We start from the raw sequence: 20,473 nt of genomic DNA, 5'->3' as shown, positions 1-20,473 counted from the left end.
CATTGCTTCCTCATCATTTTATCTTACAAAGCTTAAGCTACCAATCATCTTTGAATGATACTCTATCCATGTAAAAAAAATTAACCCGGTATCTCAAAAATTGCGGAAGTTAGAGGTTGTACAAAAAATCGCGTACATACACACACACACACACACAAACAAAAAAACACACACACACACATACAGACATTACACACACACACACACACACACACACACACACACACAAACAAAAAAAACACACACACACACATTTTTTAGGAATATGATTTTCCGACATTTTGGAACATTCTAAACACATTGGCATAGAAAACTCGAAAAAAAATTTTGTCACGAAAACAAAGCTTCCTCTATGAGGAAGCAAAAATAATAGATTTTACCTTGAAACTGGCTTCTTCCTTCGAAGAAATAATTGCTGCGGGATAAAACGTTCGATACAATACTGTGGATTAACTCGTCCTGCCGTTCACCGTTGATCGATCGGTTCACCTATTCACCTGAATCTGCCTGGTAAATTCCAAGACCTTGCTCGTTCTTCCTTTCGCGAATGCTTTGTTTGCTGATCGTTTGATCTTTTGTTACTTTATTTTATTTTTTACCTTATTTTATTAATATGATCTTGAAAAGATTAAATCTTTATATATATATAATCTCACTATTATTAGTATTTAAGTTGTTAATCTTCAACATTTTTGATTTAATTAAAGAATATTTTCTAATCACTTTTTATTTCTCCATCAAACATGTCACAAAATGCGCGATCAGTCTAAAAAGTCTGAGATATTTTAAGTAGGCCGTGAAATTATTATCAGCGACGACCGCTATTTCCAGCGCAATTAAACATAATCTGAGTCATCTATTTGTCGGTAAAAATCACCGATAAACGCTAACCGCAATGACGAAATCGACGTTATTTACGCAGATAACCGGTTCGCTTCGCGCGGTGCTCGATGATAAATATTAATAAAAAGTGAAAAGCTATTCTTTCTTCTCGCAGTCATATAATGTTCTCAATGTCGTTCGGATAATTACTGTAATCAGGTTGCCTTTGCGAAAGACATTGTCGTGAAGCTGAAAGCATCGTTTTATATTCGTTACAAAACAAAATAAAAATTAATCAAGATACACTCCAAAGAAATTAATTATATACATAAAAAAAAAAAAAATTTGATAACACAGGAAAGTATTTCGCGTGCCCAAAAATAAAGGATACTTCTATTCCGCTCGAGAATGTAATTAAAATTGAAAGAGTTATGCATCGAATAATTTTTTTTACAAAACGTGGGAAAAACATTTTCTAATAAATTTAATTTAAAAGAGAGATTCCAATGATCATTAAAATATCAATCGTTTTCGGGAAAAGTCGGAAAACACGATTTCCACCGATATAGTATAACTCGCGGCGATAAAGTTACAGAAAGCAACTTTTATATTGCTTTTATTCGTTTGTTGCAATTTACGACGCGAGCGAACAATTGCATACGAATGAAAAATATGGGGTATCACTCTATAATACTGACAAATTTCATTCGACGGTCGATTGTGCTGTATAATCGCGATTGTGCTATCGCGAACGTTGACCTCTCGACGATATTACGTGGCGGGTGTGCACTCTGAAATTACCGGACGTCTATTTATTTAACCATAGCTTTCGAGCTCACCGAGGTCTACATATGTTTAACGACGTGCAATCGCGCGAGGGGTGTTTCGAAAAACAAGGGGAAATTCATTGCGTGTCGACCAATCGATACGAGGGCTTACTCGGTGCAGCTATTATTGTGTACTCGCAGAAAAGGCAACGAGACATTTGACTTTCGAACTATGCCATCGGCATTCGCAGGTGTGCCCGCGGTTCATTCTTGCCTCGTGTCTAAACATCCTCTTTTGATCACGACATTCCGATTAAAGAGTTTATTTCCCCTCTCGTCTTGAACCGATATTTCTGAACAATGTAAATTACGGGCAACAAGATGAAAAGCTCTTAAATTATCGATTTTATCGAGAACTGCAAAATTATTTAGTTATTTCATCAAATTGTATATCTTCGATGGTTTAAACTTTTTGTATATAATTTTTTTATATATAATATTTGTGCACTTTTTTAAATTTCTTTGTGATTATAATTAAATTTCTATGTGGAATAGAAAATGCGTGATATATCTTTGATAAAATTACTATCAGAGTTCGAGCAATGAGCGAAATCATAATAATCCATAAATTTTCGTAATCGCAGAGATTATTTTCTCTCGAGAAAGGAAAGGAAATGAACGCGAAAGCGATGAGAAACTACGCTTCATAGAAAGTTACTGGTAAACCAGTTTCGCAGAAAGAATCTATTTAAGTTGTATCAAGTTTTATCAGACAATGATCTTTTTCCCGAAGCTTGGTAACAGTTTCATTCTGCTAACTACGCAGACTTCACGTAATAAATATTTTCATTCGTGTGACGAGATAGATCCGTCATTGGACATTCAATTCAATTCTTGTAATTATAAGTCTGAGGTAACTCGTTCGATTTAATTCGATTTCCTTAACTATAAATTCAATTCAATCTTAAATACACGCATATTTAATTCAATTTTTTTTACATTAGATTTAATTCAATTATGAATTCTTTCTTAATTATAAATATAATTTCATTTATTGCATTCGATTCAGTTTTCTTAATTGTAAATTCAATTCATTTAATTCATATCTCTATAAAATACAGCGGAACATCAAAATCACTATCCTCTCTTTCAAGGAATTATACGGCTAAAATAAAACAGACAAGCGTTATCACAATCGAAGTCACAATCCGAATCTTTCTAATCATTTTCATTTCAGTCAATTTCTTTTTTTTTTTTGCTTCTGTCTTTCAATCGATTATCGATCTTCCCAATTGCATTGCATGACTTCGATCGCAAAATCGCTCCGATGCTTCGACACTTTCGTTTTCGAACGACTTTATTTAATCAATCTGAATGGATATACACATTCGTGTCACTTTGCTACTTTCTTTTATCCCTCTCTTTCCTTCCTCGATCATTATTGTCCGTTCTGCTCGTACGCAGTCGGCTGAAAACAACAAGGTTGTAGAAGGATAGAAGCTACGTCTAGTGTACCCGCGTTCGGTCCTCGCTTCGGAAATAAAGCGGCGGCAAAAACAAGTCTTTGTCCGCGAGATCAACTCTCCTCCGATTGCGTTCGCGAAAAATCGGTCTCACTTTCTTGCGAGGTGCCGTTCTTAGCGGACATTAGGACGACGTGTATCCGACGCTCTAACTGTCGTTGTGTTCATTAAGCGAATAGCAATTAAGCGAACGCTATGTCTAATTAAACATCGTAATCGCGATAAAACGTCTCGACAACGCGCGTTGTTAAGTCTTATATATATATATAAGTCGTAGAAAATTACACGCATGATTCGCGTAAATCTCTTATTCGAAATCATAAAGTAACGAAAATATAAAATATTCATTAAAATTATCGATAAAATAACAAAATCATGCGCAAAAAAACTAAAATTTTTGCAAAAATATAACTATACTGAATTGATAAATATTGAAGTAATAGATTATATAATAATAATTATACTTCGATAGTATTTATTATAATCATTATAAAAATAATGAGGTAATAAACATTTATATGAACAAAAAATATTCAATGAAAAATCTACGCTAAACAGATCGATATTAGATTTTGATTTGTTTGAATTTTGTTGCAAAATAATTGTCACAGATTACCGTAACGCTAAAATAGTCGAAAGAGAGAGAGAAAGAAAGAGAGAGAGAGAGAGAAAAGCGTCGAAGCACTGTCGTCGAAAAGACACGCTTTACTCCCGAATGGACCGAATCGCAGGATGATATAGTATTAGGATGACAAAGAGCGATACCGTGTTACCGGTTCGCCGAGCAAAAGCGATCCCCACGAGAGCGAATATCGTGCATCCGCTGTCACCAAGTGTGTAAAGACATTATTAGCGTAAAGGGGGATATAAGAGGATATTAAGAGAGGGCAGGGAGACGGGGGTGGAAGAGGCAAGATCCTTGCGTGCGAGCGCAAGAGACACAGGACGATATTTGGTATACACATATATATAAATATATATATATAGAGCCAGCTAAGCATTCTACGATACGATCGAACTGTCGAAGACGAGAGGCGCGTTGTTCAGTCTCGCAAATTTTGACATCAACTGAGAAAAAAAAAATAAAAATGCGGGCAATTTTAAAAACACTCGTGATTATTCGATGACATAACTGAAATCGCGTACGATGAAGCCAATCGTTGACCTTTTCGATTTTGAAGACAACACGAGAAAAAATTTGATAATAATAATGAAAAATATTGTGCAAAAAATATTTTAGGGATATTAATTCTAAAATTAATGTATATAGATTTAATTATTGTGCCAAGTCGCTGATGCTCGAAATAATTTTAATCCTCAAACAGCAAGAATGAGCGTTCGGTATTTTTATAAATTTATTTATGAAACTAATGTTAAAATCGGTGTTAATTGGGGATGCGTGTCTCTCTCTACAGAAGCCAAGCAATCAGAAAGCATTCTGAAAGATTTCATCCAGAAGAGAGATACGTGTTAATCGCATCGCTCTACACATCTGGCAATCTTCTCTCGTTTCGACGTTCCGAACGATCGATCGGTTAATACGGTTTACCCGCGATTCGTTAACCGATTATTATGATTAATATTGTTTCTCGGTCCAGCCACGCGTCCACCGAGCCGAGAACCGCCAAACTCCCAGACTTTTTCTTCCATCTTATGCGAAACTTGAATAGATTTGAGCCACTGACTGGAAAGAGGATGCCGAAGCAAAATATTTATTTAAAAATGCATTTAGAGAATTATTTGCCTTACAAAAATATATGAAAAAAGCTACAATATAATACGGTCAATATAAAATAAAAAATGCATCGATACTATAATTAATAATTTGAGCGATGTCGAGTAAAAAAATATATTTTCTGACATTAATTTTAATGAACAAAAAAATAAAAATTTATTAAGAAATCAAATTTTACTTGTAACGCAATTTTTATTTTCGTGTTCGTTTTCCAGTCATCGCTTGAACTTCAAAACTGAAAACTAGAAATCTCAAACGAGAGTTCGTTCGTTTTCCTTTTCATCGTCTCGATTAAGGATGAGAGAAAATCGGGAGATTGCGACTCCTCGACTCTAGGACGGTAGGTCCAAACAATCGCCTGCCTTGAGGCAAGGGACCGAATAGGTCCAACAGCGATGAGATTGCTGTGATTGGTTGAAACAATATGTGGCTGTCGCCCGCAATTCTGGGATACGATCCCAGCGATAATATTCGAGTTCAATATAATTAATCAGTTAAGTATATATCTATACGAGAATATGTATAATTGTATAGACATCGAGAATTATATAATTATAAAAATATACGCGTGAGACGTTATTGAGAACACGAAATCGGCAGTCGTGAAAAATGTGATTGCGAGATCGCTACGATGACATATCCCAGAACAGCAGACTATGCCCAAAAATGTCGAACTTTCCACAGAACGTCTTTATTCGGAACAAGTCGATAATATGACACTCAATAAATAACAGAACTTCTACATCTCCAAATTCTGCCTTCAGATTGTCCTGCCGAATCGCCGAGTGCGAGGTACCGCGTGAAACATGCTTCTCTCTTGTCACGAGTATAAAAAAAAAAAAGGAAAAAAAAAACTCCGGAGTTTCGATTGCGCAATTATCGACTTCGTTTAGTCGTAATTATTCTCGTTTTAAAAGAAAATATAAAATTTCCAAATTTTATATAAAAACTTCCGGTTTTTTTATTTTTCTATTTTTATCTTAATATTTTTCCTCATTTTTCTAAAAGAAAATCGCGCGATCGATGCTCCAGCTCGATTGTTTTTTCGATGGATCGATTAACCACGTTTTTTCATCGCTTTTCGATTTTTTCTTTTTTTTTTTTTTTTTTGGAAAACGTTACATATATCTCGCGAATCCGAATATTATATCTAATCAGGCACTTGAAAAAAGAGAGATTGTTCTTTTTGGATAATTTTATAATTTTTAATGACTTTACTTGTGTGTTTCCTTGAGCGGTCAACGATCCTTGGAGCCCTCGGAAGAGACGTGAACGAAGCGCTGTAATTGCAAGAGAGTAAAGTAACGGAGTATTCGCGGGGGAGATTCGGAAAGACAACCCCTGAAAAATAAAGGAATTATAATAACGATGCGTAGATCATTTAATGTAGGTACGTACACGTGTTGTACGGCGCGCTCTTTCAATGCTGTTTTCATTTCGTTTCATTTCTTTGTTTTTGTTTCTTTTCTTTTTCTTTCGTGTTTTTGTTTGTCGAGAAGATGTCGGTGGTGATACCGGATGTAGATGGTAGCGGGCGAGAGTGGTGGTCGAAAGAACGGAAACCAGCAGCAGGGTGCCTACTGAAGACAACAATACAGGAAGCAAGCAATCGATCCTTTCGTCACCGCGCTAACCACACACACACCTCGAACAATAACGATGTAAACAACATATCATCATATATATACACGGGCAATCTCTCTGTCGTTAACTTTAATTCTAATTCGATCGATTTTTCCTCTTTTTTTTTTTTTTTTTTTTTTTTTAGTATAATCGATCGAACTAGAACGGAAGTCAACCAATCTCAGTGAAAACAGTGTCAAATTTTGCTAATATCGATTAATTCTGATAATTGATCTTTTTCTTTCTTTCTAGATTTAGGAAAGAGATAAACAACCATTCGAAAACTAAAAGTGAAAAATTTATCGACACTGATGAAACTGACCAATAAACGACACGTAGTCGATTTCGCCGATGTCAATTAATTTATATCTCAGTTCGATCGATTCATTTTATGCTAATTTCTAAAAGAGACAAATAATAATCTAAGAGCTAGGGTTAAAATTAACTGACATAATTCGAATCGATAGATGAACGATACAATCGACTTTAGCTGCTCCGTTAAAATGACACACAATTACTTTCAACTGACTACATTAAAGTCAGGACGATCTTAGCTTCTAGGAACAGCGTGTCTTATAGGTGGACCTAACGACAGAAACTATAGTAGACACAGTAAAACAGATAGTCTGAGTAACATTATCAATAGACACCCTGAATAGAGATTTATAAGAGCATAGTATATTAGATAGAAGGTATAGAGATGTTAAGTGGACGAGAGATAGATAAAAGAAATTCGGGAAGTGCCAAAAGTTGAAGATAGGAAAGTCCGTTAAAACCGTCTTGTACAGAGGACAAAAAGAAACCGAGCGTGTCCGATCGTAAATTGCAACAGTGCAGTATCAAGACGTTATACTATTAACAATCCACAAATTGCTCAAATGTTTATAAACGGAATGACATAATAGCAGAAAGAATTTCAAAGAATGATAGAAGTGGTTACGCGAAATAGAAAATCTCCTGAGATCGAACGCTCTACGATTGATGCGAGAATCGGCGAGATGTAATAAGGAAAGAATGAAGAAAATGGCGCAAGTCAAGAATCTAGAGAGTTGAGGTTCAATTCCGTGAACACCACCCGTACTTACCACTCACTCAAACCGAGACTCACATCACCACCATTGTTCCTTTGACAAAGAAAAAAGGGGCTTTTTACGAGTCGAGTCGATTAATCTCGCAATTTATTCGCAAATTTAAAAATTTATCGATTACATATAATTTAATTCTTTATATATATATAAATTAATTTAAGCTGTTTTTTACACATTTTTAAATTTAAATTTATCGCATCAAAATAGATCACAAAATTAAAATACAAAATAATTACATTTCTCTTTATTTCTCAAATTGAAATTTTATGAATTTATTTATAAACATTTTTTTCAATATAATTAATAACGAAAATTTCTTGCTGAAATGCTAATTTTGTAAGTTCGTAAAAAATGCTTTTCAAAATTTTTTTTATGACTTGACTTCACGTAATTTAACGCGTCGCTAAACTATGCATCGACTCGACTCAGTGTTAAAAAAAGATGTTTGACAGATTGAGACGAGCGAATCTTCACACTGCGGCTAATGTATTTTATATGTACACATTAACTAAACGCATACTTAAGTATCAAACTGGTTTTTTTTTCTTTTTTTCTTTTTTTCGTTGGCTTATGCGTCTTCGATCGCTCCGTATTTTTATTTCATGTAGCGAGACAAAAATTTCTTACATTACGAAACAGAACAACCTCGGGAACGATTTTTCGTCTTGAAAACTCTATTCAGTCAAATAAATTATCATTCAGCTGCAGCGTGAAGCGCTTTTCCGTGTCTCTCCAAAAGAACATTGCAGATACACAAAGGTTGAGGAGAATAGCGCGTGATGGAAACGGTCTACTGCACAAGAAAAGGGGGAAAGAGGAGGAATCTCTGTCTCTGTCTAAGCGGGGCACTTTGTCATTGTTGAAAGTATAATCACTTCCCGAAAAAAGTGCAGGGTCGATCATTAATTTTATGATCTTACAAGGCAAATGTGACTTCATCAGATTTTTCAACGATAGAATTCGCTCTCATGTATTTCTGACTAGAAAACCTTTTAAGATCTTGCTAGTTAATATCAATAATAATGTTATTTATCATATGTTATTAGTAATAACATGCTTTTTTCCAGAAATACGTTTCATGTGGAATTTGAATTAAAATAATCTTTTTTTCTATGCTTATTTTTCTTTATTTTTTAAAATTATATTAAATATATAATCTCGTATTTCGAGTATGTCGATATGTTAAATCTTAATTTGACTGTCGTTAAATATAAAACAAATATAAAAAAAAATATAAGATATTGCATATTTTACAATTTTACTTATATAAGCACAATTAGGAAAAAAAATAAAATTAATGCCTCTAATAATCAAGATTATTAGAGACTCAATTACACTGAGAACTTATTTTTATCATTGAAATTTTTCTGCAGTGTCATAATCACCTCGCTGTCACAATTGAAGAATTCGTTGCAAGAGGCGACAAATCCGTAATTCATAAGATCCATTTTAAACAATTTTTATTTAAAGTGGCCTTACAAATTAAGTGACTTAGCTAACTCTCGCACCGAATCCTCGGATTATTCGATTGATCGATCCTTTGAAGAAAAAGAGCGGCAAGGAACGGGAATGTTATTGCGCGCCGCAAACGACGTTGTCGTCGCGACAAGAATGAGAAACGCAATTTCGGTGGATATTAGCAACGCGATATAATGGTTGTTCGATGAAAAAAGAAAAAACTGGCGTGGGATAAGTAAAGTAGATAAGATAGTCGATTCGCACTGGCGTTTTCACGCAGAGCAAACGACGATGTATTATTACAGAGCGACGAATATTATTTTAGCTTCATTCCGTAGAAAAGGCGATGTAATTCGCTCATGGTTGGTTGGCTCACCTGGCACTCACGACCAACGTAGCGTGGCGCGCACATATTCGCAGTCGATGCAAACGATTAGTGAGTTTCGTGTTTGTATTTTTTTGTTGTTTTTTTTTTTGTAGTAGCGTAAAAAGAAGAAGGCGATGAAAAAGCCGACCGTTTCCAACGCACACTCGATTTCTTCGAAAAAATCCTCTCAGGCACCGATGACGTGATGACATGCGTGTGTTTCTCTCTCTCTCTCTCTCTCTCTCTCTCTCTCTCTCTCTCTCTCTCTCTTTCATTCTTTCCTTCTTTCTTTCTCTCCGTATATCGTCTTGTTTTATTCAACAATAAAATAAAATAAAATAAAAAACCGTGAGAGAGTGCAGAGTGCGATTTTTACCGCGTGGATCTCCTGTTTGCTCTCTCTTTCGTTATCTCTTTCTGTCTCCTCTCTCTCTCTCTCTCTCCCTCTCTCTCTTTCTCTCTCTCTTTCTGATTCGTGTATGTGTGATTTTGTCTATCTCTTCCTCAATCAGGTCCAGACCCTACGAAAATTAGGGGCGGGCCCACAGCACGAAGTGCAGCGGCGGGGGGTTGGGCCCGTCCATAGGGGGTGATCATCTGAAGCGCGGATGCATCATCGGCGCCAACATCGGCCCAGGAAAGCCCATCGGCGCGGCGGCGAAAGCCGGATGCATCGCGGCGCCCGGTGGTATGGCTCCTATCATGCCTGCAAAGTAACGCAGCGTCAGATCAGTTCGTTCCGCGACCGATTGCGGGGGAAAAAAGAAAAAGTATGTCGCCCACGTGCGCTGGACACGTGTTTTTTTTTTTTGTTTTTTTATTATCCGATCTTGACGCCGCGCGAGGCGGCGTCATATTCACGGTATCCCCCATAATAGGATCTCTCTCTCTCGCCCTCTTTGAATGGTGTTCGAAGTCCCCGATATACTTACGTTGCAACTATTCACGTTACAAGATAAGAAATGAATCCTGCATGTATTGTATTAATTTTAATCTTTCGTGTTTTCTTCTTGTAACTTTTATTATTTCGTCATATTATGCTCGTTTTTGGAGGACCACGTGTTCTTCAGCATAAAAAAAGTCGTGGAATTGCCGTGACGCCATGAATTTAATCTTAAAAAATTTCTAATGGTTTAAAGAAAATAATTCTGACCCACACAGTTTATGCAATAAAAATAAAAATTAAGGATTAAAACTTTTTTCAAATGAAAATTTATTTTAATATCAAAACTAGATCTTTCGATACTCAAGATTAATTTTTTTCGATTAGATCAGTGTTGAGCTAAATTTTTCATCCAAAATAAATTTTCAGTGGCGTGGTAATATGTATATAAAAACTATTGATGCAATATATATACAATATATAATTCAAAATAAAAATTTGAAAAGCGATAATAAGTAAATTTAAAAAATCTGTTGCAAGAGGTAAAATTTTATATTTAAGGATTAATAAATATATAATTAAAATCCCGACAAAAGACAACATATTAAATTCCTCTTTAAAATAAAAATTTATTACACACGCAATATTTTATTAAAAAATTGTAAATTCAAAATTTTTTGATATAATTTAGCCTTTTAATCCCGATTTACATTTATAATGAATAAGTAATTGAATGGTACAATAATATTCAAATCTAAAGTACGGTTCAGACCCATGTTTCGCCGAAGAAGAAGTTATCTGACAGCTGAACGATTACACTGCACCGGAAGAAATTCATATCAGAGTGTTCGCGAGATGTTATTCGATTAATTTTCTTCAATCGACTACTCGATCGAAGAGCACTTTTCAACAATCTATCTCTACTCACCGAGATAAATATTAATCGGTCAAGGGAGAATTTTCGATTTCTAAGCAAAGTGCGCTTCTTTGTGAAAATCGAGATGACGAATCTTTCTTTATTCTCTATTTCTCAAGTACAATACTTTAAATACGTCATGGCACGTACCCGAAACCTGCTCACGGCAGTCCACGTGCTACGTACTACCCAGCAATCTCTGATTAAATGCAAATCTCCAAACTAGATATATGTATACGATAGGTATATGTATATATATATGTACGAAGAACTCAGCTCAGCATGCAGTGCGCCGCATACGCAATACAAGTCACAAACAAAACTGACAAGAAGGTGGTACCACACAAAGAAAACCTCACACCATACAAAGAACGAGTCTCGCTTGGGTACACGCAATCGATATTTCGTCGATATTGTATAATATTATATACGTATGAAAGCCCGCAGAGATCGTTCAGCTGTCAGCCAATCTTCCAAGACGCGATGCTCCAAAAACGCGTTCAAATGTCAAAAGATCCAATATCCAAAATCAAATGCCAGAGATCCTTGAATTCTATAGCGTTTTGTAATACAATCGAGTAATATAAAATAATTGGCTTGAAATTTTCTAAGCACTGCGACGCGTTAAATAAATCGATAAAGTCAAATTGCTCAACACGAGAAGCGATATCTTTTTCTCGCTCTCTCTTTCATATTTACGCAACTTACTTATTCACGTAACATAATAAAGAGAAAAATATCGTGTTAATCGAGCGGACCCTCGGTTGAGCGCAAGAGTTATTAATAGATATACTAGGTAACGTGAAGTCGTTTACTTACTGTTTTGTTTGGCTCAATTTATCTAAAATCTTTTGATTGTGTAACACAAAAGCTAGGCTATGGTGTGAGGGAGATACGTTACGTTCGTTCTCGTTGCTAATTTCTCGCGCTTTCCATGAAAACAAAAATAAAATAAAATAAAATGCACCGAAGAGTACGGTGAGAATATAATTAAATCCCTTCCCTCTTCGCTCCATTATTGTCTTATTTATTTATTGTACTTTGTTTCGGTACTCCAGATCTGGCGATCAATCTTCCATTGCTCTTTGAGCAATTTGAAAATCAATTTTACCATATAAAGTAAGAATAATATTGTTTATATATCATCTGCATTTTGTTATTTTACAAATAATTTTTTTTTTATTATCTTTTTACGAATGATTCTTTTTATCTTAGACTAAAAAAAATTCTATAATTAATTTTCGAATAGAAAATTTTCTTTTCGAGAAAAGAAGACGCTTGCTTATTTATAACTCAAATTTTATTATTAATTTTTTTGCCTTATAAAAAAATGATTCCAAAATTATCAAAAAACCGGAAGATAAAAGTGGCTCGATAGATCCGCAACATTCTGTATAGCATAGAAAAATAAACATGTCGAAATTATAGCAATTTCAATGCGTGAGTACGCTGATTACTTTATCAGAGTGATCACCAACCGAATGCGAAGAAGGAAGGGACAGATCGCGAGAGAAAATATAAATATAATTATCGTTACATAATTATATCATTTCTTTCTTTCCTCTATTTTTTTTTTCTTTGGAACGACAACTTCGAACGACTGTCAGTACCGTGCCCAAAGAAGCAGTTTCTTCACTACTATATCACAACACCAGGATTCCAAGCTATATATATAATATATAAGTAATATACTGAAAAGAGAGACAGGATGGTAACACGGCTGCTGGCGAGGTAAATAATGGCGTATGTGAGTCGTAAGAAGAAGTAACATGGTTAAATCGAGATAGTGTGAATAAAGAAGCTGATGAGAACGTAAAAGAAACAAAGAAATCATACATGATGAAAAAATAATGTAACGGTCGAGCGGCCGGAAATATCTCTTTCTCTTGTTCTCTCGTCAATGAACTGTACTAGGATTTGTATAGAGTCTACACAAAGATAAAAAAAAAAAAAAAAAAATATATGTATATATAAAATTGCTAAATTATAGATACGAGAAAAGAACCGTTGCGAAAAAATATCGTTAAAAATAACATTAATTTAAAAACGCATAATGTGCGAGGGTAGATGCATCCCAATGAAAAGAGAGAGAGAGAGAGAGAGCGACCGCTCATGTATTTTAGTGATTGATAAAAAATTCTACATATTTTTTCAAAAATCTTTTTCGTTACTTTAATCTCCAGAGAGGACGCATTTTCAGATCAGGATGCGTGTCCAAAACGAAATTCTAAATTAGACGAAAAAGTTGGAATCCAGAAGGAAGTGTCATTGGCCGCTCGACCCACTCTCGTCCAGTGATAATATTACGAATATACAGAAATATATATACGATAGCTTGAGAAAACTACTCGAACAGATTCCTACGATCTAAATCGCCGTTCGAAGAGCGCTTTCGTGCCACTGTATATATATTATACGTATACACGTATATATACATATGTAGGTGTATTAATGACAATGATGACAAGATTAATCAACAATGTAAGAATAATAATAATAAATATAACAAGATATATAGATATATATATGTATATAGATATATAGGCCATGTCACCGCATGCTAATTGCTAAGGACCAACCTTGTAGCGCTTGTATTGTAAAACACGGTTTTAGTAACCAGACTGGGTTCGTTCGACACTCACCGAGGAGTGACCGGGCGCCCTGCAAACGCACCGTTAAAACGTATAAACGCACAAGGACTACAAGACGTTGCGTCGTCGAGATTCTGTGGCGTATCATTCGGTCGAGAATCTTGAGCGTGATCTCTACACCTTTATCTGAGTAGTCATGTGACATTCTTGTCGCCTCTCTTTCTCTTTATTGTCTCGAGTCAGTAGTAATATTCGCAATTTCGTGCACGTTGTCAACTTTTTTAATTTCTTTCCCCCCACCAAATGTCCAGTCTGTTTCTTATTTATCTGTCCCATCGCACTCGCTGTCTTTATCTCTCTCTAAGCATTTAATTATTTTATATTTAAAAAATAGAAATGGCTGCTATATCATGGATAATTAGAGCAAACATTGCACTGTAATGTAGAGTTGAATTGAACTAAAGTATGTCAAATTAATCTTTAATTAGTATTCAAGTCTTTTTTTTCCTGTTTGCTTTCCACATAAATAGAAAAATTTTTTTCCTCGGCTGTCGACTGAGTAGAATCGGGTAAGGATAATAAATGTAAGGATCGTGTTTACAAAAACGAAATGTAAGGATATAATACATTGCATTCCCGATAGAATCGTAATCCATAAAATTAAAATAACAACGATAGAGAAAACTTCAGTCATTGCGTGAAAAATATCTACTTGACTCCATGTGTCGCGCGAGAGACATTATAAAAATATTTATAATTATATGATTTATATAGAGTCAAAAATAAATATATACTCCATCGGAAATGCTACTTTTTCTTCTATTTTAATAAATTGATATTATTATATTACGAATATATCTGTCCTCAAAGAAAGAAAAGTTCGAGAGGACGTTCCTATAGATTGTTTTTAAATCGGAAAGCAGCACAAAACTATTCAAAATGCTTTATCTAAAATGTTTCACAATAACAAAAAATTAACCACCGGTACGATTATTTATCCACGTACACCGATTAACCGTCTGCACGGCCGCTAGAGGTGAAGGGGGGAAGAGCGATTGCAAAAAAAAAATCGATAAAAGTACTAGGGGGAAAATTTCGAAATTTCAACGATAAGAGGGAATAAGAAAGACAATACGGTGGCTTTATTTGAATACAAAAAGGAAAGAGGGGGAGGAAAAGGAGTAAAGTTTTTCGCAGAGCTCAAATCCGCAGAGACTTACCTGGTGGCAGGCCCATGGGGGGCGGTCGCATCATGTTACCTCCATGAATGAGAGCAGGCGCTAAAGTCATGGTGGGTCGCATTAGAGGCGCCATTAACGCCACCGAGCTGACCGGCATCGCAGCCGCCGAGGCCGGTACCATGACCGCTTGCGGCGGCCGCGGGTACCTTTGTTGTTGTTGTTGCAATGCGTTTAGCGCTGCCGCCTGTTGTTGCCGCTGCTGCTGGTCCGCCTGAAACGCGGCTGCCGCCACGTTCGCAGCCGCCTGCTGCTGTTGTTGTTGCACTTGTTGTTGTTGCTGTTGCACTGCTTGCTGCTGCTGCGCTGCTGCTTGTTGCAACGCGGCGGCCTGTTGCTGTTGGTTTGCCGCTGCAGCTGCCGCAGCCGCAGCTGCAACTGCTGCCGCCGCTGCCTCCGATTGCGCCGACCGTCCAGACTCATCGGTCTGTCGACGTTGATACTTAGGCAGCCTTGCCCTTATCTCTTCCTTCAAAACAAATCATTCATTTAAAATCTGCTTTGCATTATCTTAAAAAATTTTTATCGGATTAAAGAAGAGTTAGAAGAGTCTAGCATAGGTATTTTAGAACCAATGATATAGATGATAATTAGAAAGAAATAATACACGAGAAATAAAAATAAAAACTTACTAGACTGAGATCTTCCGGAGGGTGAATGATTTTACTGGCGGCTCCGGTAGTTGCGATAAGATTCACCTTTTGATCGCCGCCACCGGTGAGATTGTTTGCGGCTGCGGAAATGCCTTCGCCGGCACTGCTATAAGCGGGGAATGTCGGCTTTACCGGCCCTATGGAACCGCCACCGCTGGCCACAGATGTGATCGGCTTAAAGTCCGTGCCTAGAGGTGCGGAACCGGTGACCGACACTGCCGTCGATACCGCCGTTGAAACGGCCGCGCTAGGAAATAGCGGACGCGCCGGAATCGATGCACCCGAAACTGGCGGTTGCATACCAGAAGGCATGCCTGACATACCAGGCATCATGCTAGAAAAAGAAAAATAAATTGAATAAAAAAAAGTTTAATAATTTGAATGAAAACATTTGTGTGTATTAAAGATTATAAAAATTAATCGCCATATAGAAAAATATATACATAACAGTCAAACTAATAGTTAAAAACCGGATATAATTAAATACCTGAATATGTGATATAAATTAAATTAGATATATATTAAAAGATAAAGAGAGATTAATAAATAAAAAATTAATATTATTAAATTTATATATATATATTATTATTTTATTTCATAATAAGATATACTTAATGTACAAGATTGCTTTTAACCGAGAAATATATACATACCCTGGGCCCATGAACGGAGGTCCTACGTGGCCCATCGACATCATAGGATGCATAGGAGGCATACCGGGATGCGGTGGCATACCATGATGCGGCGCCATGCCGTGATGCGGCGCCATACCAGGCAATGGTGGCATACCAGGTTGTGGCGGCATTCCAGGTAATCCGCTTGCCATACCAGACATCGCACCCGGCGCGGAACCCAGCAGACCCTCCGGTTTCGCCTTCTTCTGTACGGGTTCGTCCTCGCCGGACGATGGTGTACCTGGCCTGCCGCCGTTTCGCTGTCTTTCATGTTCCTTTGCGTCATTTGGCGGAATGCCTTCCATTCCATAAATCTCTATTTCGATATTGCTACGATTTGGCAATGAATTGGGTACTTTGTCTATTGCCTCTTTATGTACCTGCAAAGAAAAGCATATCGTGTTAATCTTAAAATAATATTAAATGGATGGAACATAAGATTTGATTTTTGTAATCATTATTTATTTTTTTGCACTCAAAATGAAATAGATGAGTAATTATTAATTAAACATTGAAGGGAAAAATAGTATAGAAGATGCATTTACAAAGAATAGATAGTGCAATAATGTAATATATAATTATATTTACCTGCATACAATGTATACTAAGCCCTGGTCCCGTATATAGTTTTTTATGACAAATATGACATTTAAAATGCTTTGCCTTCTGATGTTGAATGAGAATCTTCTCATCTTCAAATTCCCGATTGCAATACCTTTTGATAAGTCGATTAAGGAAATCATAGAAAATATTTATATATAATAACTATGTATATTAAGTCAAATCTGTCAAATCTGTCAAATGTATAAGAGCCATATTTATATATATATATATAATGACGGTGGGAAAACAGCTGCGCTGTCTCATATACACATACACATTCATATACAAAACACATACACATGCACGCCCGTCGCGTTGGCGCGAGGAAATCGCGTATCGATTTCCCCGCCTTCCATGGACATCTAGCCAAACCAATTTTTCGAAACTTTTCCAGATGAATCGTATCACCCGCTGTATAAATCACTGTTAACCGATCGATTCCTGCTCGTATAATCGCATAGCTAACGTCGTTGATCTAAAAATACGGTTACGTAAAAGCGACTGTTGCGGGCCGTCGTTGTCGCCGTCTTTCCTGGAGAAACGAAAAGGATACCAACACCAGGGTCTCGACTGCTTCTTCTTCTTGCGTCCCATCTTCTCGTCGAATTATCAGAGCGACTTATTACAATCAGCGGGACGCTCTAACAATCCTACGTATCGCTACGACTAACAAGTATACGCAGCGCAGATTTCGGTAGTTACACACTGTACACACTCACACACGCGAAAACCGATAACGCAAAATGGCCGCTGCATCTTTTCCGTACGTCGCAGCGGAAGTCGCCAACGTGGCGCGTCTCAAAATTCTAGAGGATCTAGGGAATTCTTTGATAATAGGTTTCCATGGCTAAATTAGAAGGCGCGATATTTGAAAATTATTAAATTATTTAATCGGGAATCGAATCATGTCATAACCTTTATATATATGCATATATATATATATATTTTTTTTTTACACAAAAGTTTCTGATATAAATCATTTATAATGATATCTCCGGGCAGATAAAAGCAAATAAAATGTAAAATGTTGATATTTACAATAAAACTCAGTATTGCTATAATAAAGAAATAAAAAAAAATTAAATCACGTCCAGGATATATGCAGGATTAATATATAAAAAGATATATATCATAGACATAGTATATCTAGACCGAGCGTTTGCCTTTATTTAAGGAGTGGGGGTAAAGATGCACGTAGAAAAGGACATACTCTGTTTCGTGCCCCTTGCGTTCTCTCTCGCTCGCACGTAGCATAGCGTACTCTTTCGCTATGCTACATGCGAGTGAGAGAGAACGCAAGAGCACGGAACAGAGTATATGTCCTTTTCTACGTGCACCTTAGCCCCCACTCCTCAACACTCGGTCTAGATATACTATGTCTATGATATATATGATGTATAAAATTGTTGCGCAAAGGTTATATGTAATTAGTAAATTGTCATAATTAATCATGATCAATTATAACTGTCGTACTTCCTGAACGCGATCTGAAAAATGTGAATACACATTTGCCTTTCTACAATCACATATCTAAATCTCTAACACGCATATATATGCATAACAATTGTAAAAAGAAAACTCTCACACAAATCAGTTTGATAACCATTATGAGTGCAATAGTTTTCATATAAACTTTTCTTACAACAGAGTTTCCTTGAAACAGGATAGAAAACCTTTTACGATTAGAGAGAAAATCTCTGTTAGCTGGCAATTCTTTGTTCCAGCGGAATATCGCTCTCGGAATCACTAGACTCGTTAGTGCCCACAGGATCATCCGAAGAGCTCCCGCTCTTTGTCTCCTCTGTTTCTGTCTTCCGCATCTTATTTAGCTAAATTTACATTACATTAAATTATTATATGATAAATTATATTATTTTTAATTTAATTATACCTATATACATGCCATTATACATAAAGCATATATTCGATTACTTGAAATATTTCTCTTACAATATTTAATATATTACATTTAATATTACATTAAATTTATATTACATTAAATTTTGCTGACTATAAGCAGAAAAATAAAAATGAGACTAAGATTTACCTTTGTTCGATGCTTGAGTGGTCTTTTAGGTCGTGGTATATATTTATCAGCTACACCTTCCACTCTCCTAATGTCAAAGTCTTGATCGACTTTGGTTACTGTCTGCACTCTCTGTTGTTCAGAAGTTACATATAGATCATTTGGTTGATGGTAAGAATTGTGAACATTGTAGGCCTTTTTGTTATAAAACAATGCTGAGCACACTGTACACTTGATTAAATCTTCCGGCATAGTTTCTCTTTCCTTCTGCAAGACACAATGTGCATTATGAGAGGATATATCAGTCTCTAGATAGAATGCCCCACAAAATTATCATTTCCTTCTTTTAATTAACTCTATTCTAATTTATTCTTGTATATTTAAAAATAAACAATAATTTTATATTTTTGTAATTTATTCTGCTTACTCGAGTATGCGCCTTCTCCAGATGCTGTTGCAAATTGAACTTTATAACATATTCAGCACCGCACAAATGACAATAATATACACTCAGTGCATCATTCATAGAGTTTAATTTGATTTTATTACTAGGCGGAGGAGTGGCTATAGGTTGGAACAAATATACCATTCTGAAAAATAGAATAAACAATCAATTAATAATTGTATAACAATTATATTCCCCAAAATGGATCAATCAATAAACCATTACCTTTTGTGAATGGAACGATAATGATAATCCAGAGCTCTTTTGTTGTAAAATAACATATCGCAATCCATGCATTTTCTGTGTTGCTCTATTTTCTTACTTTCTGACGAGTCGTGTGAGGTTTGATGATTATCCCTATGAGTCTAAACAATGGAATTTTTGTAAAATTATTGCAAAAATTATAAAGAGAAATTATTACAAAGAGATATTGAATTATTTACCCGTAAAGGAAATTGTTTTCCACAATAAGAGCAATAAAATTTGGTTGGTGAATTAGGATGCATCTTAAATCTGTGTCTTATCGTTGCAGTTATTGTATCAAATGATTTGTCACATATGTCACATTGAGTATCAGCATTTTTGCAGTTCTTTATGGGTCTCCCTCGTGTATCTATCTCTTTATTCGCATGTTTTCTATACATAATACGATAAACAATATAAAATTTGTTCATTGTAAACATTTATAATCATGTGACATTTATTTCTCTTTAATTTTTTTTATGTAATATATATATATGCACATTATTCGAAATATAAAATTCTGTAAAATATTCTGTAAAATATGAAATAAGTAGTCTAATTAAAATTAAATTATAATAAAAATAATAATAAAGAATATACAATGTGTATATACAATGTGTGTATATATGCTTATTCATGACATAAAATTTAAATTTCTTTCTGTAATAAATTATTTTACTTTTATACAACTTTACTCATTTCTAATTAATTTTTAATTAATAATATCATCTAATCAATATATATTTCCTTCTTTTTTTTAATACGAATTTTGAACTTCATCTTATACCGATATACAGAGTGCATGATATATATATATA

At 35.4% G+C, this 20,473-nt stretch overlaps 2 protein-coding genes across 3 annotated transcripts in view; both read right to left on the bottom strand.

Annotated features, from left to right (window-relative positions):
• Window positions 1-2,834: 2,834 nt before the first annotated feature.
• LOC115238642 (BUB3-interacting and GLEBS motif-containing protein ZNF207-like) lies at window positions 2,835-17,692 on the bottom strand. Of its 2 annotated transcripts, none has more exons than XM_029812634.1 (6): window positions 17,495-17,692; window positions 16,927-17,053; window positions 16,318-16,718; window positions 15,644-15,998; window positions 14,994-15,480; window positions 2,835-13,843 (listed from the first exon to the last, which is right to left on the bottom strand). In XM_029812634.1, exons 1-6 carry the CDS (start codon window positions 17,533-17,535, stop codon window positions 13,821-13,823), a joined length of 1,434 nt encoding a protein of 477 aa, XP_029668494.1. In that variant the 5' UTR covers window positions 17,536-17,692; the 3' UTR covers window positions 2,835-13,820. The 2 variants fall into 2 exon arrangements, with proteins under 2 accessions (XP_029668494.1, XP_029668493.1); XM_029812633.1 differs by having other exon boundaries at window positions 2,835-10,089; window positions 17,495-17,691.
• Window positions 17,693-18,297: 605 nt separating this feature from the next.
• The window catches only part of LOC115238635 (PR domain zinc finger protein 5-like), a 4,054-nt gene continuing 1,878 nt past the window's right edge, over window positions 18,298-20,473 (bottom strand). The window contains exons 2-6 of the mRNA XM_029812624.1: window positions 19,856-20,048; window positions 19,638-19,777; window positions 19,395-19,557; window positions 18,989-19,234; window positions 18,298-18,770 (exon numbers count right to left, since the gene is read on the bottom strand). Of these exons, the coding sequence (XP_029668484.1) occupies window positions 18,642-18,770; window positions 18,989-19,234; window positions 19,395-19,557; window positions 19,638-19,777; window positions 19,856-20,048 (871 nt within the window). The 3' untranslated portion in view covers window positions 18,298-18,641. The remainder of the gene's footprint in view (window positions 18,771-18,988; window positions 19,235-19,394; window positions 19,558-19,637; window positions 19,778-19,855; window positions 20,049-20,473) is intronic.

The sequence above is a fragment of the Formica exsecta genome, unplaced genomic scaffold (genome assembly GCF_003651465.1).
Source record: "Formica exsecta isolate Colony F162 unplaced genomic scaffold, ASM365146v1 scaffold352, whole genome shotgun sequence".
Taxonomy (NCBI): Eukaryota; Metazoa; Arthropoda; class Insecta; order Hymenoptera; family Formicidae; genus Formica; species Formica exsecta.
This window is presented reverse-complemented; position numbering and strand designations above follow the sequence as displayed.